Source organism: Diplotaxodon limnothrissa, linkage group LG14 (assembly GCF_057381915.1).
Source record: "Diplotaxodon limnothrissa isolate DT_005_m linkage group LG14, D_limnothrissa_male_GT1.1, whole genome shotgun sequence".
Taxonomy (NCBI): domain Eukaryota; kingdom Metazoa; phylum Chordata; class Actinopteri; order Cichliformes; family Cichlidae; genus Diplotaxodon; species Diplotaxodon limnothrissa.
In genome coordinates, this window is record NC_140609.1 from 22118886 (window position 1) to 22144596 (window position 25711).

The following is a 25711-nucleotide window of genomic DNA, read 5'->3' on the forward strand; positions in this document are numbered from 1 at the left end:
TTCACTGCCTCAGAGCATAGCATACTATATCTCACATCATGCAAACAAACGGTAATGATCTGCACACATCCGCAGAGAACGTCTTCCATCTTTCAAAACACTCATGTGACTCTAATCCTCATATCGGTCACATGACAGCAGCATCTCTGTCAGTTTTACTCTTCCAGGTCTTTGTGGTGACTCCTGGTTGATTTTCCGACTTACAGAAGCATTTTCAGGGCACCGTGAAGCATCTCGTTTGATGTGTTATGTGGTTTCTAGCAATAATACCCAACATGCAAAACAGAGAGAGGTTGCTCTGGGTTGTTATTTGCTAATGACTGATTACCGCATATACTGTGTTTGCTTCCTACAGTGATTTACTGTACCCATAACCCAAATAAATTGGAAGGTTGTCGAGTCTGCTTCTTGCTTTGTCAATAAAGTGATTAAATTATTTTGTATTCATGTATTATTATAGTTTCCTTTGATGTGGGAATGAGCATCAATGGGTCTGTTACACGGTAAAATATTACTATTAAAATATGTGATTAGTTTCTGTCTCTAAACAATGTGGTAAAACCATCAACCCGTCTCTGCTGCTTATCCTTTTCAGAATTGAATTCAGGTTGATTTCGCTGAATGCTCAGAAAGCATGCAGGCTAGCCCAACTTTGCATGTGTCAGGTTATGTGTAACATATTGTCTGTGTCTGCATGGATGAGCAGGCAGTCTTCCTAGCAGAAAGCAGATACTTTGTGCACTTTATGTATGAACAGAAAGTGGCTGTGGCTCAGGAGGAAGAGTGGCTTGTCTACTAACCCGAAGGCCGATCCCTTAGCTCCCCTAGTTCACATGTCAAAGTATCCTTGGACTTATACTGAACCCCGAGTTGACCCTAACACATCATCAGACTGAGACTGTGTGAGATTGTTAGGTTAAAAGTGTGTAACAATAAAAAAAGATTTGCTTACATGAATGTGTGTGTGAACGCAGAATGAGATTTTTAGTAAGAAACAGCTCTGAGGGCTTAAACTGACTGGAAAAACATTTACTAATGCCAGTCCATTTACCTCCTAGGCGAGGTGTTTGGGGCATGTCCTACTGGGAGGTTGTCTCAGGGCAGACCAAGACCTCGCTGGAGCAATTATATCTCTTGACTGGGTTGGGAACAACTCAATGTCACTCAACGGATGAGCTGGAAAAGGTGGCTGGGGTGAGAGGGTTCTCTGCTTAGACTGCTGTCTTTGCGACTCAAACCTGGAAAAGTAATAGAGGATGGATGGATGGATGGATGGATGGATGGATAGATGGATAGATAGATAGATGAATCTCAGTGAGCTGCTGGAAGTGAGGAGCTAGTGTGAGTGACACAAGCTCATGTGTCTGTGTCAAACTAGAGATGGCACGATACCACTTTTTTATGTCCGATACCGATATCATAAATTTGGATATCTGCCGATACCGATATGAATCCGATATAGTGTTTTTTAATCAACAAAACTGTTTTTTAAATATCTTGCTGCATTTTGTATAAGTTCATACTCAAGTTTAAAACAACAACTACACTAAAGCTATTCTGTTATACCTGTATGCAAAAAAAAAATTTCATAGTTCAGCAATACTGATCAATCTAATAAACTTAAACCTACACCATCCTCATTCTGGTATTTTAAAGAGTACTTAGCATAAATATTAAGCAACCTAACTAACAGGGTTCCAACTCCCAGCAACAACAAAAATAAATAAATAAAAAATAGGGAACCACCCCTCACGCTCCACCTCATGATGCTTAATCGACGTAATCAACCTTAATTTGATGCAGTGTGAAAAAAAAAATGCACAGAAATCAATTATTTTTCAAGAAATATTAAATAGATTCAAAATCTTTCTTCAACAAAATTGCAGACTGCACAGATGGTGCCTTCCCAAAGGAAAAAGTACTATAGCTTACTAGGGTATATATATTAGACTTAATAGTCACTATATACAGTAATTGACTTCTATTCATTTTACATCAAATTAAAACTTTGGGTGTCAGATAATTATTTATTAAAAGCTAGACATTTTAAATGAGAATAAGAAAGAAAAGTATGTCTTTGTGCCCCCTTTTCCCTGTTCATGCCCTATCGGCCCCCCTGGCTAAACTTTGCTAGATCCGCCCCTGCACAGTTACCAGCCGTCAGCTACGTAGAAAAAGATCCTCGAGTAGAAAGTAATATTAAATACATTCTAACAACAGCTGATCAAGCTTAAACGTGCTGCTGTTGTTCAGCCGCTGGTTTCCTCTTTCTGGTGCAAAGTGGGCCAAAAACAAACAAGAGACACGGACTCGCGACAGAAAAGCCGATCAGCTGATCGTTAAGCAGTTTCATGATTGAAGTAGCAGCCGGAGAGCGAGAGGCAGTCGCTCGTTAAGCTTAACGCAGGAATGCTTTACAAACATTCAGAGATGGACTTACACACTTGCTTTACTTCTCTCGGGGATAACTTTGTCGGAGATGAAATGCCAGGTTGCTAGCGAAGCTCCACATGCTATCCAGACCACCGACAGGTCCCGCATGCCACAGCTGCTCTGTCACGTGATGCATACTGCTCTGACGTGCTAACGTTCTGAGGTGAGTTACGGGGTGTTGCAAGTTTTGTGAGGTGCTTTCGTGATATTTAATGGATCGGATTACATTTTTTATTTTTCTCCGATATCCGATCCAGTAATTTAGGTCAGTATCGGACCGATACCGATACGTAATATCGGATCGGTCCATCTCTATGTCAAACTGTTAAAGTTCAGCGAAATCAACCTGAATTCACTTCTGTTTTATTGGTGAAGCACCAACAACAGGTGCCTCATGGCACCTTACTTTCATCAGCATTGACCTTTCAGCAGAAGAGATAAAATCCAATGAGTCCCTTTAATCCAGCACCTGAGGACAGATGGGAGATAAAAAAAAAACCATTTATTTTAACGGAAACAAACCTGGTGGAGAGCGGCTATGTGCCTCGACCAGTTGACTAAGGGTAAAGTGAAAAGAAGGGGATGTAAACAAAAGAAGTATAACATTAAACACTGCGTAGGTTGGAGGGCTTAGAAACGTGTGGTAGGGGAGGCAGATTTACCTTCAGAGAGGTATCTGTCTGGAGAGATTAGAGGAGATGAGAAAGGTGCTCACTCCATCATGGGAGGTCCTCCAGTAGCATGGGGCTATGGTTATGTAATCCAGTTCAAACTACAGGAGTAATTAAAAGGTTTTGAAGTCTAATTTAAAAAGCAGAGAAACGCCTGTCTATTCAAACCAAACTGAGCTTGTAACTGCGGTTTAATAACTGACAATTCTTTGCAGAATTGTTATAATTCAGCCACATTGGAGAGTTTTCTAGCTTGAAAAACCTCCAATGCCTGTTTAAAGTTATGGCAAAGCATCTCAAACAGATCTAGCTCCAGACTTAGAGTAGGCCACTTCAAAACCTTCATCATTTTGTTTTAAGCTATTCAGACGTGTACTGGCTGGTGTGTTTCAGATCATTTTCCTGCTAGATAACCCAAGTATGCTTCAGCTTCAGGGCACAAACTGATAGATGGACATTCTCCTTCAGGATTTAGGAGCAGAATTCATGGTTCTATTAATTATGGCAAGTCAATCAGGTGCTGAAGGAGCAAAGCTGACCTAGACCGTCAGACTACTACCACCACGTTTGACTGTTGGTATGGTGCTCTTTTTATGAAATGCTGTGTTAGTTTTACATCAGATTTAATGGACTCAAAGCTTCCAGAAAGTTCTGCTTTTGTCTCATCAGTCCACAGAGTATTTTCCCAAAAGTCTTAGTGATCATCAAGATGTTTTTTGGCAAATGCGAGATTAGCCTTTTTGTTCTTTTTGATCAGCAGTGGTTTTCTCCTTCGAACTCTCCCATGGATGCCATTTTTGCCTCTTTCATATTATTGAATCATGATCTCAGCCCTTAACTGAGGTCTGCAGTTTTTAGATGTTTTTCTGGGTTCTTCTATTACCTCCTGAATCAGTTGTTGGAGTGCTGTTGGAGTAACTTTGGTAGGTTGTCCACTCCTGGGAAGGTACACCATTGTTCCACGTTTATCCATTTGTGGATAATGGCTCCCATCATCATCAAGTTTGCTGGAATCCCAAAGCCTTAGAAAAGGCTTTGTAATGCCTTTCCAGATTGATTGATGTCAATGACTTTGGTTCTCAGCTGTTGTTTATTTAGATCATGGGATAATATGTTTTGAGACTATTTCGAGTCTTGATTCAACAGTTCTGACAATAATGAGTACAATGACTGGCTACCGACATTGAACTTATTTTTCCACAAAACTTAATCACAGCTAATTTATAATTTTTCTTTTTTGCATCAGGGCAGGAAGGTTTGTACAGCTTTTTAATTTTAACCCTTAAAAATTAAATATTCATTTGAAAACTGCATGTTATATTTACTTAAGCTATCTTTCTCTAATATTGAACTTTGTTTGATGACACATTTAAGTATGAAAAATATGCAAAAATAATGTAATCCACCAGTTTTACCCTCAGCATTCTAGTAGATGCGCCTACGGTATCAATTTGAAAATCTTAGATTACATCCTTCTTGAGTCACAAGATTTTCATAAAAGTTGACGTCTGACAGGTTTACAGCAGAGAGGTCAAACAAAAATTAGGAGAGGGTGAAATATTCGTTTTACAGCACCTAATCCAAATAACTATTAAAATTGTTATTTCAGCTATTGTTCTATTTTCTGACCATTTTGAGGGGATTTTGTGTGAAGGCTTTGCAAAGTACAGCCAATAAAAAATGTGGAAGAATGCCTCAAGATATAAAATGCTATGCACTTCCACATAAGAAGAAACACCGGGTCATTAATGTGATTAGGGTTTTAAATGCTCGTGTTTTCCTCTCTCCATCCATGTGTCCATGTTTTCTTTTAGTGCAAGACAAATGAAAAACTGGTGAGTGCGCAAGAATTGTCGCGTGTGGCTTTCCGTAGCGCCACGCGGAGCAGGTGGGGAGGTGCAACGCAAAGGCAAAGAGGTCAAGAGGAGGGGAGGAGAAAACCACGTGTGATCGGCACTATGTACAGCACTGTCCTTCCTCTGTAGACTTGTTTTTGTAAGCTTGTACCCCTCGTATGTCGCCAGCTAGCTCGTGACAGCCAGAGAAGAAGCTGTAGTTTGCCTTTGTTTATTTGCGTTTCATTTACAGAGACACACAAATATTCGAGCAAAGCTGCTGGGGGATTTCTGTCACAGAAACACACTGACTGCCGACCATGGTGAGCAAGACAGATGACATCCCGGCGTCAGTGCCTAACTGCAATCCGGCAGATCCCGCGGATGGAGCCCAGGATGGTAAAGGAGCAGGAAAGGCACCTCTAAAAGAGTCCTGTGGTTGTGGTAAGTCCGCTGCAGACACCACTGCTCTCATCGTGCATGCAGAATCAACATACATACAGCATGACTGAATGTCTGCTTTACTGAAGCTGTGCAGCATGCACCAAATGTGGTGACTTTCACCTCCATGCTGCGCTGTGTGACTTAAAGGTCCTCAGACCGAGCGTAGTGCTGCTGCTTTACCCCTCCATCTCTGGAAGTTTGAAGGTTCCACCTTGCACCCACCTGCTAACCAACTGTCCGGTGTTAATGCTTTTTTTCACTCGACTGGGACCGCTGCTATATTCACAGCTGGCTCGGACTTCTGCCTGACACTGCAAGCTGCTCAGGCTAACCTAAACACATTGGCCGGTAATGCTAGCATTATCTTTAGCGTGTCCCATTCAGCGTGAAGCTAGTTAGCGCTCCGGTTAGCTAGTTAGCTAACTAGCACACAGGCGCTCCTGTCGCTGTCAAAGCTGTCTCGTGCCTTAAAACCAAACGTGATCACGGGGAGCTATGGTTTTTCGAGTAAAGCACGGGGCGCCTGTGTAGCGCCTGTTTGTTCAGAGCACATAAAGCAGCAGTAGCTGCCGTAGCACAAACTCGCGCTGACGCACATGTTCGGTAACTGAAGGTCACCTTCAGTGGCGCTTCACACTGCTTACACGAACACGGGGGGGGGTCGCGCACATGCCTTCATTTTTACTGGGGGTGGTATGTGTATCACACAGCTTGTGTAGCAGACATGTTCGTCGTTACCGAGCTATAGAAAAATACGCGTGAGGTGGCTGAATCGCGAGGTGGTCGGTGTTAGTCCTCTAACCGGCCCCATCTTCACCCCCCCGTCCTGATTAGGTCGAGCGTTCCTCCTCGACCGGGAAGCGGAAGCTGGTTATAGCCGATAAGTCATGATGGTGGTGTACGCACGGTGAGGGGGAAGGTTACTCTGATAATACGCGAGCTGGTGAGTAAAAGCTGTCAGGTGAAGGTTGTTTGGGAGCAGCGGCGGAGTGCTGTGGGTGCAGGCGGGGTTAGATTTAATGCAAGGGCTGTCACCTGGTGAAGTTTGACTCCCACAGCTCTGAAGTTCATTGCAGCCTGCCCGGACCTTGAAATGTCTCATTGCACAGTATCTGATTCCTCCAGCTGTCCGGAGTGAACCTTTGTCGGTTCGATGATGAAGAGCTGTGGTTTTGTGTGTGTGTCACTCATTATAAAATCCCACATGGAACTGCATTTCAGACGTAAACAGTGTATTAAACCATAGTTTTGAGTCATTGGGAGGGATGGGATTAGAAATGAGTTGTGGTTTTTCAGCTTGATGTTAGAGAGGCAAGAAGCTGAGATGATTTTGACATGTGCGGAGGAAGAGGAATGGATGTTAAAGATTGAGCTGCCAGGCATCCTCTCGTGTAATTAAAGCTTTCCTATTTCCAGTCGTTTAGTGTTTATTGGAGCCTGGGTGTCACATGGGCTTCATGAACATAGCAGTACAGCTCCAAGCTTTCTCCCTTCTTGGGGAAGTTGTGTCAGCACATATCTGTACTGTTGGCAGCACGTGTTGCAGAGTAGCATCACAGCTGATGGCACATGGACTTTTAGTCCAGCTGTATTTTAAGCTTGTGATTTTCTTCTTTCCAGTATAACTGTAGCAGGTTCATATGTTTGTAGATGTTCTTGGAAAGCTATATCTGCTTCAGCCCCAGAAATCCAGCATTAACCAAGCAGTGTGACTTCACATGTCAGCACTTGAAGCATTTTTAATTTAAAATTACATTTTACATCCCAAACCACTCATGGACTAATCAAGAATCAATAGCAAATGTAATCACTGGGCAATGGTGACGAGGTTGATGCGTCTCAGTGAGTAGTTGTAACTAGACATACTAACAGCACGTGGCTGAGCAGACAGGTCGAGGTGAGGGTCACTCTGTGGCTTTAAGGAGCTTAATGCTCCTGTGGGTGGAAGAGTGCCCTTGCTAATCCCAGCAATCACTGACACCCTGCCTCGATTGCTCATCTCTCTTGGCATCTTCCACACCTCTGCTGTTTGTCTCGTTGTCTTTGTAGTTTGTGGCTCAGAGTTGAATGGATTTATTTATTTTTTGTCTCTACGGATATGTATATGTATAATTTCATTTAAAAAAAACAGACATTTATTGGAGCTATGGCAGAAATATGTCATTGTTTGCCGGAAGGATTTTGATTTCAGTGATCGTGTTATGGGTTGGACTCATGGATCCTGTTTGTGACTCAAGTTGCCCCCTCTCAAGCCTGCACCACAAAAAAAAGTCTCTAGCATCATTCAATGCTCGGGGAACAAATTACAACAACGGAGAATCTGCTGGCAGACTTTTAGATTTCAGTCTTTGTGCGGCCGTCCACCAGAAGGATGCCACCTTGTGGTCCATCAAACTCGATTACAGAGGGGCCTTGTGTGCTAGGTGGTGTTTTCGGTGTTGACAGGCTGGTTAATGTTGCCATGGTGATGGTGTCAAGGGCTGCGGAGTGGCTAGATGGCCGCTTGGCTGGCTTTATTGTTTATCAGCAGAAGTAGGCTAATGGAGTAAACAAGAGAGTGCAGTTCAGCACTGAGCTTTAAGTTTGAATCATTTTCAGTTTGATCTTCAGTTGTTTGTTAGTATTTGAATGTATCTAATAATTTTTTTTCTTTAAAAAAAACAAAAAAAACAAATCAAAATCCTTGATCTTCATTCCTTACCGAGGACTTGGGCGTTGTACCAGTCTGAGCATTTGCTACAGTGCTTAATGGCCGCTCCTATACATGGTTTTTAATCACTGCTTTTAATTATTTGACTCTGATTAGAGCGGTTTGATTGTTCCACTGAAACGTGCCTTTCAATTACTGGTCAAGTTAGCACTGTCTAATTAGATGTGATGATACTTAATGCCAAAAGAGAAATCACAGCATTTATTTTAGGTAAACAGATATGTTTAGAGGTTTATTATAAAGTAACACATCATTACACTGTAAAACTCATATTTTGTCATATATTTCTCCACAAATAGAGCACGAATTTACAGTTTAGCTGATGAAGTAATACTAAAAGAATTAGAAGTGTCTGATTTCAGCCAGTGAATGAGACATTTTATCATACTTGTATTAAATTAAGTAGTCATTCTCAAGGATTTCTGGCAGACTTTCTGATGTACACCCTGAGTGGAAAATTCACCCACTTCATTAGGTACTTCTCCTGCATTTGGGAATCTATGCACTTATAACCAGGTAGTGCATCTCTATTTTCTACACTGAAGTAAAGCAGCATGCAACATTTCCTCTTCACTGTTTTAACATTGCTTCTCCCGCCTCCTTTTGCCTCATTACCTACTTTCTGATGAACTTTAATCCCTCTACTGTAGAGAATAGGTCTGTTTTGCAATGCTTTGTCCACTGGAAAACCTCATCATTAGTCTTATCACTTATAGTGCTTTGTACTGTTGGGTTTCTGCGATGATGAATCTGATATCTACAGACTTAATCTAGCCAATTGCACGCCAACTCCCCTCTTTGTTTCTTATGAATTAATCAAAACGAAATGATCAGAGACAGCCGTTAATGTCTGTAGATCTTCTTTTGGTTAATGAAACATTAGAAAATCTGTAAAGTGCCTCTTATCACAGTCTCTCAGCTTCAGGATCCAGAGATAACCTCTTCAAGTGACTTGTTTTGTATCACTAACCATTCATTACCTGAAGATATTTAATTAAATTTAATTTAAAATGAGGCCGCAAATCAAATTTTAAGAAGCTGGACTTAAGAAGTGCAGTATTGGCCTAATACTTCGTGTTATTTCCTTCCTATCTGGTCTGTAATATTTCAGAAGTTAGTCATCATCATGTCACTTGTGTGAGCCAAAATAGAGCTCAACTCGGAGATGAAATGTTTCTGCATAGATCCCTCATTCTTTCCGACATTGTTGGCCCGCATGCTCACTCGCCCTGAAGCAGTTATGTTTGTTATTCAGAGCGTGGCCTGTTGTTCCTCTCCCATGCGCTTCTTCCACCTCTCCCCCACCGTCTCACTGCGTTCATTCCCCACCCGGGGTCGCGGTCCAGGTCCAGCCCCTCCCCTCCCTCTGGCCCCTTCTCTCCGAGTAACCCTGACATCGCGTTACCCTTGACAGGCAGCAAGGACGCGCTGGCTGGCAGCAGTTGTAGGTCAGTGAGAGAAAACATTTGCCTGATGTCCTTGCAGTGGGCCCCTGTTCCTTTGAATTAATTTAGCTCATTTTTATTCATGTCATTTCCCTCTCACCTTAACTGTTACTCAAGAAAATAATATCCATCCGTCGTCTGTATAATGAGAGGAGCTGTCAGACTTTTCTCAGCTGACCTATTTTACAGAGAATTTACAGAGAATAATTTTGGTGGCTCTGATTTCTATAAAAAGGTAAAGCAACTGCTGGATTATTTGTCACAGTGCTGGTATAAGCAGATATCCATGTAAGTGACCCATAATTCCCTCTCGTGAATGGTGAAATCCTCCCTCAAGGCCTCCTGGCTGAGTTCCCTGCAGTGTTGCAACGGTGTAGGTTTCAGCAGGTCACTGCTGGAAACCAAGCGTTTTCTTTTCTAGACGAAGCTGGTTACTTATTGTCAAATTTCAGATAAATCATTAGTGACTCAAGTCAGTTATGATTGTCAGCATGGTCTTTTCAGTACTGTTGATGTTTGAATAAAAAGAGAGATCTGAGTGTTGAGAAGATCCCTCACGCTAATCCTCTAGTCTTTGTCGACTTCAGGGAAGCAAAACCACAGCATTGTCATGGTATAGCTGAGCTTTGTTGGCTTTGCTCAACCGTAAATAAATATTTTATAAGGATATCGGTAAGATCATCTGGGCCTGGAGGATTGCCTTCCTTATTTGTGACCTGGCTGCTTATGTGGAAGAAAAGTGAGTTAGTGTTGACATGATGGCTGAGTCACTGATGGCAGCCAAAGAGGTGCATTGTCTAAATTATGCTGTAAACAAATAAATTATAGCATAAACACAGTGTTACCCAGCAAATGGCCTCGAGGCTTTGACAGGAACGCTCCTGTATGTGGTGCAGTTGACACAATAACTACATAGTGTGGTGGTTAACGCATTCACTTGACAAGTGAAGGGTCACTGTTTTAATTCCAGCTGGAATTCGGATGCGAAGGGCCACAGTGTTGAACCCTTGTGACAAGGTAGGACCCAGCAGTAGCTTTATTATTATTATTATTATTATTATTATTATTATTATTATTGATGTGGAAGAAAGGGCAAATACACGTCTTTGTTTCATTTGAATATACTTATCCAGTTTACACAGTTTAGCATCACCAGACAGCTGTAGTACCATATGTCTGTAACTACATATAAATTCCTGTGTCATGCTGTTTGGCAAGGTGAGCTCACTTGGAGAGTGCATAACAATTGTCCCTTTGTCCTTTCAGTGTTAGCAGAATTAGCCTGTAGTGTAGTCTGTGGTGGCATTTTAGCATGTTAGCTTGATTGAGATTGTTACTGGAACAAAACAATAACCAGAAAGGCTAGATTATGTTTTAGTGGTTTTTTTTTTTCAGAAGGTTGAGTTATTAAGTCAAACTTCTTCACTTGAAATGTTGACTTATGATGGAAAATATTTTTCCCCCTTTCATTAGTGGAAACAAGACTCTAACAGTTCTGAAACCGAGACAGTGCTTCTGTCCAGCCTCCTCATGACTATTGAAAAGATTGGAACTGGTTTTTATAAGTTCCCAAACAGGAAAAACACAGTTTTCAATTACTCATAAGAAATTCAAAGGAAGAATGTGCTAATACTCAGTGTGCTTACGGCTGCATTTTGTCACCAGTACGCCAAATGTCACTTTTTGGGTTACAACATTTATTTTACAATATTTTCTAATTAAGATCACACTTGTATTAAAGTGGAAAATTCAGAAAGCGATGATCAACTTTTTTTTTTGTTCTTTTTTTTGTAAATGGTTTATCCAACTAACAATTGAGTTCAATTCAAATTTTTTTTTTCTATAACAACAGTAGTTGCTTTGAGGACATTTATATTTTAAGGGGCATAATACAGACACAACACCAACAATCAGGCAAAGCCCTGTGAGCAAGCACTTGGTGACAGTGGGAAAGAAAAACTCCATTTGAACAGGAAGAAACCTCCAGCAGAATCAGCCTCAGGGAGGGGCAGACGCAGGTTGAGGGTGAGAGGAGAACAACAAGTTAATAAATTGTCGTTTCTGACAAAGGGAGTTGGTTGTGTTATTTTAAATAAAGCCTTAAGTAGTTGAATATTTTATTAGTAGATATGTCTTGTGACTTAACATAAAGCTTGATCTATGCACTTTTTTTCATTAAAGGGCACAGTGCAGATACAGCCATGGTAAATGGTGACAGGGCTCATGAGCATACGGAGGAGACGGACTCAAAGCAGGATGGGAATGGCGAGGCAGACGGAGGGGAGGAGTCTAACGAACAGGAAGTGATAGTGATCCAGGACACAGGCTTCACTGTAAAGATCCAGGCTCCGGGGACAGAGCCATTTGACCTGCAGGTGAGGATAAGCTGCAGTTCTTTAAGAAAACTACAGGACTTTCAAGTCATGTCTGTGATGATGTAGTTTGTAACATGAACTAAATGTTGCTGCTCCTCCTCATTTCTGTGTCACTTCATTTCTTTAATTTCTTCCCCAACATCAGGTCTCCCCCCAGGAGATGGTGCAGGAAATCCACCAGGTTTTGATGGACCGTGAGGACACCTGCCACCGCACCTGCTTCTCTCTGCAGCTGGATGGAAATGTGCTGGACAACTTTGCCGAGCTCAAGTCTATCGAGGGTCTGCAGGAGGGATCGGTGCTCAAAGTGGTGGAAGGTAAGATTGTGAAGCACCAGGGCTTGTCGTGCAAAGTTTGGACTGACTTCCTGAGAGCTGTTGTCCATTTACTTAGAAGGGCACTACATTCATGGCTATCTGTTTAAGAGAGAATCATGATGACCAAGCACTTTGGTGGGAAGGAAAAACTAACAGGAAGAAACCTCCAGGAGAACCAGGTGGAACTCACAGTATTGGCAGGTGCAGCCTGATCCTGAAACCGTTTTATATACAAATATGTTGGTTGTCATGTTGCGGCATTATACACGTGGGTCTGCTAAGGGTTCGACTTATGTAATGGAAAAGGTGTTTCTAAAATTGGTAATCGCATTCAATTCTAATCATCATATCCATCCATACATACATATTGTCACACTTGTCAGGGGTCCGGCTAAATACAAGACGTTAACATAAAGCTAGCGTTAAATGACCCAGAGTGACGCTCAGGCCAATGTTTGAGTTTTGCAGTTAACAAAAGTAGAGATGAACATGCTCCTATTAGTGTTTAAACTCAGCCTCAAAAGCCAAACTGAAGTATTCCCCGTCAGTGACGCTGTATCTGAGGAATATGTTTCAGAGTGTGTCTGTTACCTATGCTGAAGCAGTGCAAAAATAGTCGACTTGATAATGTACAGAACTGGCTGGCAGGAGGCTACTTGTGTGATCTTTGCAGACACAAGTGAAATTCTTCTGTGGGGTGTGTTCTGGGCTGGTATTCCTTAAGTTATTGGAAAAGACACTTGTGCTGATATGAGCGAAAATGCTCTTGTGTTAACCACTTAATTTGGGGGACAAATTGATTTGTTGCTTAAAAACCAAAAAGTTGTGAGTAATGCAAAATTTTGAGTAGCCTCCAGCACTCATAATAGTTCAGTATACATGTTGCTTAGTTGGGTTTTAAACCACACTGTTTGTTTTGTTTCCCTCAGAGCCCTACACGGTGCGTGAAGCTCGAATCCATGTGCGTCACATCAGAGACCTGCTGAAGAGTCTGGACCCTTCTGACGCTTACAACGGAGTAGACTGCAACTCTCTCTCTTTCCTGAGCATCTTCACTGATGGAGATCTTGGAGGTATGACACTAAGGATCAACAGTTTCTTTAAAGACTGTGATTCCTGCTTACAGAGCTGGACCTTGTGTAGTTTAGTTGGACTCTGAGCACATTTGAGACAAACTCTGTTAAATTATTGATAAACCTTGTATTACACTGTTTTGAAGCGTGTGAGCGTAACAAAGAGCACGCGAGCTGAAATGCCCGTTTCTGAGATGGAATAAAATATGGAGACAAAATGAAGTTGAGGGCAGACCAGCAAGTTGGTGCACGGGTTAAAATCACACAAGGCAAACACGTTTACCATGAATATGACCTAAAACTCTTTTCAATCCTATCACCTTGCTGGTTTTCTGTCATTCAGACAAGTTGGGTTTATTTTTCTGGGAGCCTTAATGAAAGAGACACTCTCTTGCGAAGTATTTGCACTGAGAGACAGACACGCAGTTTTCTTCTCTCAGTGATGGATTTTAAAACCTACTTTGCAGTCGGGAGATAAATGAATGACTGTTGTTGGCATTAGGAGGTTTCCCCCCTGCTTCTCAGTGAAATCGCCTTTTAAACTGCTTGTATATTATTCATACGTAAGAGCTGAGGATTAAATTGTTTCAGGGGATTTTTAAGAAGGGAGTAAAATGTTTCCCAGCTCTGGAATTTTCACCATGCACTGCTGCAGCCTTTGCAGTAATCGAACAGCATGCAGCTTAGAAATGAAAAGCAGAAAATCTAAGACTCCCTTCTCAGTCAATGTGTTTGTTCAGACATGTCAAACTTGATCTTAAGTGGGTTGGACGAGTGAAAGTTCCCTTTCTCTCAGTCTAAAGAAGTTTTACTACACATTTAATCTCAAAGATGTGAGGAAAAGGTTAGGGTTTTCTGCATAATGAAGAAATGCTGCTGCAGTAAATGAAAGAAACCTGTCAGCGTGACAGAAAAAGTTCCCGTAGCCGTCCATTGGGATTGAGTCTTTGCCGAGCCGATTCTGAACCCTGAGCCTTATGTTTTACACCCTTGTGTTAAGCGATCAACAGATGGTTTTAAGAGTGACTGAATAAGGTTTATGTGTTCACATTAGTCCTGTGTGTGTGCATGCATGCTGTTTTATTCAATAGAAATCCACCAATTTTCCTTTCTTGCTTCTTCCTTTGCTTATAGAAACTGGAAAGCGGAAGAAAAAGGGCAGCGAGATGGAGCAGATAGACTGCACCCCTCCAGAGCACATCCTGCCCGGCAGTAAAGAGCGCCCCCTTGTGCCCCTCCAGCCACAGAATAAGGACTGGAAGGTGAGGAAGGCATTTAGGGACTTAAACGGGGGAAGTAAGTTTGGCTTTTAAACTTGAGATTCATCCTCTTATTTTACGTGCTCCACAGCCCATGCAGTGCCTGAAGGTCTTGACCATGAGCGGGTGGAACCCTCCACCTGGAAACAGGAAGATGCACGGCGACCTCATGTACCTGTACATTGTGACTGTGGAGGAGCGCCATGTCAGCGTCACTGCCTCAACACGCGGCTTCTACCTCAACCAGTCAGTTGATGTTTGGGCCTGGTGTCTCCTTACAAGCTCTGTGTTCTTACTGCAGCTGACTCTCTGCCGTTAAAGTGCAGTTTAAGCATTTGGCAGCACCGTTTCTGCAGCGTGTATTTATAATTCAAGATGCCATTAGGTGAAGACATTTGGCAGCAGTTAGTCTGCAATTAGGTGATGTAAGAAGCGATGCTGTGAGTCAGCTCATTATAGTTGGCACATTTTCTCCTGTAGTATTTTTCCTTAAAATAGAACAGGAAATGTTGATGCAGTTTGTTTAGGTGGACAGCCTGGAAACATGTTGCATTGTTAGGATGAAGATTATTTTTTTCTTTTTTTATGTTTTCTTTTTTTTCCCCCTTCCAGCTGTTTTCTCAGTCATAAGCTTGCTTTCATGTATTAGTGCTTTGTAGTGTGGCGGGGATATTTAACAGCAAGTTTGTTTCTTTTTCGTATTTTTATATAGATGCTTTTTCTCCATTTAGCAGGCTGCAGATGATGAACTCGGCTATATTAGTGTGAACCATGATGATAATGTGCTTGTGTGCTTTTCAGGTCTACTACCTACACCTTCAACCCCAAACCAGCTAATCCCAGCTTCTTGAGCCACTCTCTAGTTGAGCTGCTGAGCCAGATCAGCCCTGCCTTCAAGAAGAACTTCACCGCCCTGCAAAAGAAAAGGTGAAAACATTTCATTCTTTTACTTACCGTATTTTCCGGACTACAAAGCGCACCCGGATATTAGCCGCACAAGCTAAAATCAGGGAAAAATCCTGTTTTCTACATACATTAGCCGCACCTGACTAAAAGCTGCAGGTGTTTCAATGTTGACTTATCATATGTAAGAGAATATGCACAAAGCGAATTGTCAGGAAAGAGATGGCTGTTTGGAGACACACCCCTTTTATTAATATTTTGAAAAACAAGTTATGGGTACATATTTGCATAACTTTTTAGGTATATGTACAAGTAGCGGTAATTACAAGTACGAAACATGTACTGTGCTTCATAAATGAGTAACAAATGTAGTACATAACAATAACCTACAGCACACCAGAAAAATAGATTCGGACTATCTTCTAGGCTCAGGTGCAGTGACACGGCTTTAACAAGAAGAAAAGTCAGTCATTCACCACCATCTTCCTGCGCACTAAAACCACCAAAGTCCTCTTCTCCAGTGTCGGAAACGAACAGGCTCAGGATGGCTTCATCATTCACTCTCCGCTTCTTTCCTTCGTTGTCACTTTCAAAACCAAAGAAATCCTCGTTGTCAGTGTCAGAGTCGAACACCCTCAGAAGGGCCGTGGCGGTGTCCTCCTCTCCATCATGCAGCAGTCCAGCCCTTCGATATCCGTTGGTGATCATGGATGTTTTCACACTTTTCCACACTGTCAGATTCCACTGGTGGAGTTGGGCATAACATTGTACGGCACTACGTTGCCTGGCGGACGGACATGTGACCAACATACCACTCTTGAACCCCGATACTATGTGTCTGATCACATACGCTTCCGCCAGGCAACGTAGTGCCGTACAACAGCGGAACAAACAAAACAAATCGTCTTACGATATCACAAAAATCATGGACAATCCATAGAAAAGCCGCACCTGACTAAAAGCCGCAGGGTTCAAAGCTTGTGCAAAAGTAGCGGCTTATAGCCCGACAATTACGGTAATTTGTTGTTCTCACTTGCCTTGATGCTGATTGTGAGCTGTTTTCTTTTTTTCTTTTTTTCTTTTTTTTGTCCCCTCCAAAGGAACAAAAGTCATTTTTTTGACCTCTACTTACTTTGCACTTTTGTTCTTTCACATTCGGGGACAGCAGTTGAATATCTTATAACAAATGAGTCTTTGCAAATAAAAGTTGTATATCAAGACTGTGATTTTCATCAGTTATTAGTTTTAGGACCCTCTCACAGCAAGCGAAAAATGATATTTGCAGCTAAATTATGAACCATGGAAATTATGGTTTCTCTTTTACTGCTGCAGAGTCCAGAGACACCCGTTTGAGAGGATAGCCACGCCTTTCCAAGTATACAGCTGGACTGCTCCGCAAGTAGACCATGCAATGGACTGTGTTCGAGCTGAGGACGCATACACCTCCCGCCTGGGTTATGAGGAGCACATCCCTGGACAGGTCAAGGCGCTGAATCCAGCAGCAGATCATCAAGAGGAATGATTTCAAGTTTTTTCCAATATTAATTTTCTTGTTGTGCATCTAGACCAGAGATTGGAACGAAGAGCTGCAGACTACCAGAGAGCTGCCCCGGAAGAACCTGCCTGAGCGGCTGCTAAGGGAGAGGGCTATATTCAAGGTTTAAAGTCTTACTTTCTGCAGCTCTTTAATTAGCCACCTTGTTGCTTATGCTGATGCTAATTTAATGTGAAACCTTTTACTTTCTGCAGGTCCACAGTGACTTTGCGGCAGCTGCCACTCGAGGTGCCATGGCTGTAATTGATGGCAACGTAATGGCCATCAACCCTGGTGAAGAAACTCGGATGCAGATGTTCATCTGGAACAACATCTTTTTCAGTCTGGGCTTCGATGTGCGGGACCACTATCGTGAGCTGGGGGGCGATGCGGCCGCCCACGCAGCACCCACCAATGACTTGAACGGAGTACGAGCTTACAGCGGGGTGGATGTGGAAGGTCTTTACACTCTGGGAACTGTAGTGGTGGACTACAGAGGCTACCGTGTCACCGCCCAGTCCATCATCCCAGGTATCCTGGAGCGTGAGCAGGAGCAGAGCGTCATCTACGGCTCCATTGACTTTGGGAAGACTGTTGTGTCTCACGGCAAATACCTGGAACTGCTGGAAAAGACCAGTAGGCCACTAAAGGTAAGAAGCGTGACTGTGTGACAATAATAAAGCTGACTCGTGTCTACATACAGATACTGTGTATGTTTTGTACGTTAAATTTTAGATCCAGCGGCACAGCGTGCTGAATGAGAAGAATGACACGGTGGAGCTGTGCTCCTCTGTCGAATGCAAAGGCATCATCGGGAATGACGGCAGACACTATATTCTCGACCTCCTTCGCACCTTCCCCCCTGACCTCAACTTCCTGCCTGTGGATGGAGTAGAGCTGTCTCCAGAGTGCCAGCGTCTAGGCTTCCCCCGCCAGCACCGCCATCGCCTGGCCTGTCTACGTCAAGAGCTCATCGAAGCCTTTGTTGAGCACAGGTTTGTGTTGTTGTTGTGCAGCAATAATGAGCTGTTTTCTAGAAACCTGTGCTGATTATATAGAAGTGACTTTGCTACTTTTTCTTGTCTTCCTCTTCAGATATCTCCTGTTCATGAAGATGGCAGCGTTACAGCTGATGCAGCATAAAGCCAACAGGGACTCTATCAAGACTGACACACCCGCCATCACAGAAACCTCAGAAACACTCGCAGAGAGCAAAGCCGACACGACCCAGACAGACACAGCACAGACCAATGCCACAGATTCCTCTAAAGCAACAGACATCTCCACAGATAGCACTAGCCAGACAGACAATGCTTCCACTGCTGCCTCACAAACAGGAACTGACAGCGAAGAGAACTCCTCGAAGCCCACAACAAACGGGCCTGTAGACCCCACAGCCACCCAGAACGGGGAATGCAAGGGCCCATTGGAGGGTAAGGAGCTTGAGGAAAGTATTCCAGGATTAGCTCAGGCCAAAGAGCTAGCGGAGACCTTAGTTGCCGAAGATGGATCTAGTATTGGTACGTTTAGAAACACCGCCGCGCCCACCCCCCCAAAAATTGGGGCCAGGACAATACAGAGAGAGCTACTCTGGTGGATAACGGCTTAGAAAAAAGAAATGGATCAATAGAACTCTAAAATTACTGGATCATAGTGTTTTCTTTCCACCTGAGTAGCTGTCCCCGTTCAGTCCTCAGCCTGCAGCAGGGAATAGTGCCCCCCCCCCCCCCGAAACAACCTATTCCCAGCCTGTGATCCCTTTGCAGCAGGATTTGACCCAATAACTCCATAATCGGGTGCTGTGTTGATTAATCCAAAGGTGCTTTGAAATGCAGAAATAACCTTGTGGTGCGTGATTTGTGTAATCTGTGTGAGCCAATCATAGAGCGAGGGTTTGTGGTCCTGATCGAATGGTGGTGGGTGCTCTGCTGAGACCAGGGTGAAATAAACTGGACTGCTGTTGTGTATTGATGTGTGAACAGATAGTTTGAGGTGAAAGAACAGTTCAGATCAGAACTGATCTTTACACATTTTGACATGACCTGTCTGACGTAATCACCTTTAACATTTCTGTATTTTTTAAATTTTTTTTTATTTTGTCTTTGGTCCCAAACACAAACAGACCCCAAAGGCCGTGAAGTGGTCCTGAATGCCTGTAAGGCAGTGGGCTCCATCAGCGACACAGCTTTCGATATCCGCTTCAACCCTGATATCTTCTCCCCAGGTAACATGATGATTCCTATTATATGGGTTATTAGAAACAAATAGCTGGGAAGTCAGAAATGATCTTTTCCATGAACATTGTGTGAAGCTTTTAAGTTTTGGAAGTGGAAAACTAGAGTTGTGGAGACACTACCACATTTGATTCCCGATTACTTCAAAAGTGAATACAACAAAAAGCAATGATTGTGTTTGTGGTGTTGAACCAGGAGTACGGTTCCCTGAAGAGAGCGCAGACGACATCCAGAAGCAGAAGCAGCTACTCAAAGACGCAGCTGCCTTCCTGGTTTCCTGTCAGGTCCCAACACTGGTCAGTGACGCTTCTGCTCCCAAACATCCAGCTGAGTTGTCTTGGTGTGTGAAGAGTGTGGATTCAAATAGTTTTTGCCTTTTATTATAAGGACATCACGATCATGTTAAACTCCCCGATGAAGGCTTGTGTGTGGCTAAGGAAATGAAGGCCCAGGTAGTGTCTAACATGAAATGATTAAAGCATAATGTGTTCTGCTTAAACTATTCACCAACTCTGTTTTTGCTTTTCCGGTGTATAAAACCTTTGCAGCTGGGAGACTCTTATAGAGAGAGTCAAATTTAAGTTTTAATTGTAAACTACTTGGGGGGGAAAAAATTAAATTTCACGACTGCAGGGATCAGATTAGTAGGACCTCCTATATTTAGCTGCCATAGAAGATGTCACCACCTCGCACTACCCCAAAAGACTGCAAAACATCATCAGGACTGCTCTCAGTCCTGGTCATTGTATGAACTGTTACCCTTTGTCTGATGATAATTCAGAGCATGCGTTCAGATATGCTACTTCTGTTTTTGTGGAAATTTAAAGCATATTTATGGTATTTTATTAGTAGTTTTCTGCACTTAACTGTTTTTATATTGGACTTGTGCGCCTAATTTCATTGTTACAATGATAAGTCTGTTCGGTAAATGCTTGCACATCAAATTATCACGTAGGGTTGTCTGTGTCTGAGTTTAAAGCCATGTTTGTGTGTTTTCATAACCAGGTGAAGGACTGTTTGGACCACAGCACTCTGCCCATGGATGGAGCCTCACTAACGGAGGCTTTGCACCAGAGAGGCATCAATGTTCGCTATTTGGGCACAGTCCTGGAGTTTATGGAGAAGACTCCTGCCAAAGCCCAGCTGGAGCACATCTATGTGAGTCTGATTCCTCAAATCTGACCAATAGAATCAGCACACAGTTTAAATTTAAAAAAAAAAATAAAATTCTTCTTGTTTTTTTTAGAGAATAGGAATAACTGAGCTGATCACCAGATGTGCAAAACATATATTCAAGACGTACCTCCAGGTTAGTTAAATTTAATGGTGCAACATTTTCTGCTCTCTTTTAAAGACATCAACGAGCTGTTGTTTATTTTCATCTGTGCTTTTTTTCCTGCAGGGTGTAGAGCTGTCTGCACTCTCTGCTGCTGTGAGCCATTTCCTAAACTGCTTCCTGAGCTCCTTCCCAGACGCCGTTGCCCACCTGCCTCCCGATGAACTGGTGTCACGCCGCAAAAACCGCAAACGTCGCAACAGGGTCCCCGGCGGTGGCGACAACACGGCGTGGGCCAGCCTGACACCGAGTGAACTGTGGAAGAACATTGCCTCTGAGGCCCAGAGCTATTATCACTTTACCCTACAGTGGTAAGGACCCCACCTGTTAAACTCAAACAAATGTAGAGACTTTGTATGTATTTCTAAATAAAACCTATTTACTCATTGCACAGTGAAAGTGTCGACCAAGTTGTGGAGAAATTCGGCCTCCAGAAAATCACTCTGCTCAGAGAAATTTCAGTCAAAACTGGCATACAGGTAACTCATTTACAATGTAGTGACTGCACCCTCACTTTACCGAATGGTCATCACATCCTTTCTTAGACTTGTGTTTTATTTGACTTTTAGATCCTGATAAAGGAGTATAACTTCGACAGCCGCCATAAGCCTGCCTTCACAGAAGAGGACATCCTGAACATTTTCCCTGTGGTGAAACATGTAAACCCCAAAGCCACAGATGCCTTCCACTTCTTCCAGAGTGGGCAGGCCAAAGTGCAGCAAGGTGACGTTTGCATGCTGTGTAAAAAAAAAAAAAAGTTTTTTCAGAGCATTAACCCTTCTTCCTTTTGTACTAATATATCTAAATTAATCATTATACTGCCCTCAGGTTTCTTGAAGGAAGGATGTGAGCTGATCAACGAGGCTCTTAATCTCTTCAACAACGTGTACGGAGCCATGCACGTAGAGATCTGCTCCTGCCTGCGCCTGCTGGCGCGCCTTAATTACATCCTGGGAGATCACCCTGAGGTAGGCACAGATGTGCAATGCTTCCTTTTTTTTTTTTTATATATATATAAGCTCATGCTGATTTTTTTTTGTGGTGCTGAATGGCTCTTTTTGTTTTGTTTTTTTTGTTTGTTTTTTATATTTATTTACCTGCAGGCTCTCAGCAATCAGCAAAAGGCTGTTCTGATGAGTGAAAGAGTCCTTGGCATCGAGCATCCCAACACAATTCAAGAATATGTAAGCTACCAGATGGAGGAGGAACTCATGTTTGTCATGTTGACCATGTTTAATATCCTTCTAAACTTGTTTGTTCCTTTCATTTGTCAGATGCACTTGGCCCTGTACTGCTTTGCCAACAACCAGCTTTCGACTGCCCTGAAGCTTCTGTACCGCGCTCGTTACCTCATGTTGTTGATTTGTGGGGAGGACCACCCTGAGATGGCTCTGCTGGACGTGAGTGCAGACTTCGCCTGCTGGCTTTAACGTTATTTCTCATAAGGTGGGGAAAAAGCAAAATTATTGAACTTTGTTCCTGACTTCCTCAGAGTAACATCGGGCTGGTGCTGCATGGAGTCATGGAGTACGATTTATCTCTGAGATTCCTGGAGAACGCTTTGACCATCAACACAAAGTACCATGGACCTCGGTCCCTCAAAGTAGCCCTCAGGTGGGTAGATTGATTTATTCATTCATATGCATTAGAATAAAAGTAGTAGTGGCATGATGGTTTGTATTATAACTGCCTTATTGTTTTTCCAGTCATCATTTGGTTGCAAGAGTTTATGAGAGCAAGGCTGAGTTCCGCTCTGCACTGCAGCACGAGAAGGAGGGTTACACCATTTATAAGAACCAGGTATGCTCCACAGCAGTTCATACACTTTAACTTTACCAGTTGTGATGAAGCAGTTTTTTTCTAATGTTTTTTTTCCTCCTGTCAGATGGGCGAGGCCCATGAGAAGACCAAGGAGAGTTCTGAGTATCTGAAGTATCTCACGCAGCAGGCTGTAGCTCTGCAGAGAACCATGAATGAGATCTACAAAAATGGCTCTAACGCCAGCATTATGCCCCTTAAGGTAAATGTTCCAAGTCATTTTGTTTTTTTGTGCTTCCAGCTGATTATGTCCAAATGTTCAGTGCTGATGGCTTTTTTTCGTTCCCCCCTTTCCCCCCCCCCTCTGATTTTCTAGTTCACTGCACCCAGCATGGCCACCATCCTGGACCAGCTCAACATCATCAATGGCATCATCTTTATACCTCTCAGGTAGACGCATAAAGGAGCATTACTGCTCTTTGTTGCTTGTATATGGGTTGGTAATCTCACAACATGCAGGAAGTCAGTGGCTTCCTCAGACATTAAACTGTGGAACTGAATAAATGGGGAAATTATTTGGTTATTAGCGTAACCCTGGTTCTCCGAGAGTGTTAAGATTGCATTTCCAATCTTTGCTTTAGTTAGGATTTTATAGAAATTTCACTCTTTTGGGTCACTATACTCACTTCCTATATTTGAATTAATCCTTCCCAGAAAATGGCCATTAGAGTACTGTGCAAAAGTCTTGAGCTACCCCTGATTGCTTTGTATTTTGCTTCCAGGGTGTCACACTTTCTAGTATTATTTTTAAAGTAGTCTTGAGCCATAGTTCTCCAATTTTTCCACAAATGCTTTGACTTAGGATAATAAAGTGTTAAACTACACAGGCTGTGTGGATGTATGTGTGCCTATACAACCATAAATCCTGCAGACAGAAATCTGTGTGCCTGTTCTGATATTGGACCACATCCTTTCTAGTAAATAATGACTTATAATTTAATTTCGTTCCACCTCATGTAAACATGTGATGCAAATGACAATAAAGCTCCTTGAATCCTTGAGATGAAGGTGTGGTTAGTGTGTAGCTCTGGGAGCATGTCTGTGACATGAATGGGGATAATTATAGGCTCAGGATTTCTTCTATCTTAGGGAGTTGTGTGTTGATTTTTCTTCTCTTTTTTTCAGCCCAAAGGATCTGGAGAACCTGAAGGCAGAGGTGCAGAGGCGGCAGCAGCTGCAGGAGCTGGGAAAGAGCGAGGAGCCTGCTGAGGACCGCTCACTGGAATTGGAAGACAAAATTCCCATCGATTAATATTGAGTAGTGGCCAACACAGCTATTTTCTGCTATGGGAGAGAAAGACGGGCTGTGATGGATGAGTCACAAAGCCTGTGGACCCGAAAGCAGAGCAGTCTAAATCAACATAAATAAATGAGAAAAATATAAATAAATAAAAAAGAGGGAGGGGAGGGGTCAGGGTAGTCCAGACACAGACTGATGAACTGTAGGAGAAAGGAATACTGAGCAGGAATTTCCTACAAAGTAGGGATAGAGGGGAGGAGAAAGTACAAACCATGTAAAACCACAGTACCGTGCAATCTGAAAATCCCGAGAACCTGGTGATGAAGCCCTAGAGCGTGTTGGCTGTGTTAGAATTACGATGACTATGAAACGAGGGTTTCAGCCGGGGGCGGGAGACCAAGAATGACCATGACATTTTATACCAGAGCCTTATCCACTCTACCATAATCCCCCCACACACAAGCCATTCTTCTTCTCAGCTCAAACTTTCCACAGCACTGTTGGCCCAGGACCATATTCTGCCCCCGTCATTGCCTAAAGAGCCTCGAAGATCCTCGGGCAAGTAGCCACCGGCTCGTGGTGGATCCTACCCTGTCCTTGAACTCAGGGGTACTTTCTATTGTGCACTAAGACCAGAAAAGACCAGTTACTAAATTTGCCATTTTTCAAGTGGGGCTTCTGAATGTAAACTTCCCTTGTTAGTGGCTCATTGAGCCGCCTTGCAGCGAGCACCCATCATTCACACGTGTCCTCAATAATGAACTAATTTGATCTGTCATTTGTACTTGAGACATCCCGGGAGGGTGCATGCTGTATCCTCTGGTTCCCGTTTCTCCAGTGCAGTCACAAATTAGCGAGCTCACAACTAATCATTTAGGTTGATTTTATTTTTATTTTTTTAATTTCTTTTTATGGATTATTTTTGTAAAAGTGCACAGGGGGGGGGGGGTAAGAAGGAATTTTATTGCCTGTTCATCATCAGTTAATTTAAAGCCATGTCTGTTTTATAGAAAATGTATAGAAATGGAAAAACGATGTATAAATCTCTATTAGACAAGTACTTGATTGATGTGTATGGGAAACACAGATTTGAACAAAAAGAAAACGTCCACCTTAAGCAGTAGATTTATCTATCTATATATATATAGTTAGCTGTGTTCAAATATCTATTTTTGCACAGTGAAAGAATATGTGCATGTGTGTTTGTGTGTTTGACAGTGTGCGTCTTTGTGTAGTCTGACATCAAATCTGTTGGCCGGGGCTTTCCTCGCATAGTTTGAATAGAGGCTGAGAAAACATTGGCTTTCCAAATCTTTAATAATTCTGCACACGGTAAACTGGGTTCTTTTCTGGGCCCCAAAAATCCGCTGATATACTGAAATTGGTACTGAAATTAACCGCATCGCTTCTCGACATCGGCAGTGATGACAGACTTATCGTTGCTGGTTGTTTATTTTTATTTTTCTTCTCGTTATGTGATTTGTTATTTTCTTCATGTGTAACGGAGCCGAATCCCAGACAGGAGCGAGCAGTAAGCAGTTTTAGTTAACTTTCTTGTGCTGTGTGTCGACAGGTACACGGCGTCACCAAAATTAGGAGAGGGGGGCGTGGGGGGGAAAGGAAGGGCTGCCTCAGTGATGTACCAAAAAAGACTGATAAAGGCTTGTTTTTGCTGTAAACTTAATGTTTTCCCTCTCATGGAAAGATGTGAGTGATTAAAGCAATAGAGCGATGATGCATTTTTTTTTTTAAAAACATTTTTACTTGTTGGAAGTTTGCCTTCTTACTGTACTGGAAGAATGATGTATACAAAACGATGAAAGATGAGTTCTTCACACCAGGAGATGAGGTCACTACAGTGATTTCCAGATTGCTCCTGAACCAACAACAGCTGAGCATGTGCCTGTTCTCTATCCTGAATGGAAACCAGCAGGATGATGGCTTTAAAAAACAAAACAAAAGCTGACATAAGCCTTGTGATTATGTCTTCTGGTTTTCTTGTATTATTATTTTCTTCCCCACCTACTCTCCAAGTGGCATTCAGCAGTAATACAGACAGTGTCCATAAGGTGGCACTCTAACAT

The 25711-nt window shown here is 42.7% G+C and overlaps 1 protein-coding gene across 2 annotated transcripts; it reads left to right on the plus strand.

Moving 5' to 3' along the window:
• Nucleotides 1-5060: 5060 nt before the first annotated feature.
• Nucleotides 5061-25374, plus strand: cluha (CLUH binding protein of NUMT mRNA a). 2 transcript variants are annotated; one of them, XM_085370254.1, is made up of 27 exons: nucleotides 5061-5383; nucleotides 11720-11913; nucleotides 12059-12230; nucleotides 13160-13303; nucleotides 14438-14565; nucleotides 14654-14808; nucleotides 15364-15489; nucleotides 16798-16945; nucleotides 17031-17123; nucleotides 17215-17649; nucleotides 17735-17994; nucleotides 18095-18519; nucleotides 19122-19223; nucleotides 19429-19529; nucleotides 20239-20391; nucleotides 20480-20542; nucleotides 20636-20880; nucleotides 20964-21048; nucleotides 21139-21292; nucleotides 21398-21537; nucleotides 21673-21753; nucleotides 21844-21969; nucleotides 22062-22183; nucleotides 22276-22369; nucleotides 22455-22589; nucleotides 22704-22777; nucleotides 23513-25374. In XM_085370254.1, the coding sequence occupies exons 1-27, from the start codon at nucleotides 5260-5262 to the stop codon at nucleotides 23637-23639; spliced, it is 4206 nt and encodes a 1401-aa protein (XP_085226380.1). In that variant the 5' UTR covers nucleotides 5061-5259; the 3' UTR covers nucleotides 23640-25374. The 2 variants fall into 2 exon arrangements, with proteins under 2 accessions (XP_085226380.1, XP_085226381.1); XM_085370255.1 differs by lacking the exon at nucleotides 5061-5383 and adding an exon at nucleotides 6281-6326.
• The last annotated feature ends 337 nt before the right edge of the window (nucleotides 25375-25711 follow it).

Coding starts and splice junctions, on each gene's coding strand:
- cluha (XM_085370254.1), top strand. CDS start 5,260: ATGGTGAGCAAGACAGATGACATCCCGGCGTCAGTGCCTAACTGCAAT. Junction 20,543..20,635: donor TATTCAAGACGTACCTCCAG/GTTAGTTAAATT, acceptor TTTTTCCTGCAG/GGTGTAGAGCTGTCTGCACT. Junction 22,184..22,275: donor TCCCTCAAAGTAGCCCTCAG/GTGGGTAGATTG, acceptor TTGTTTTTCCAG/TCATCATTTGGTTGCAAGAG.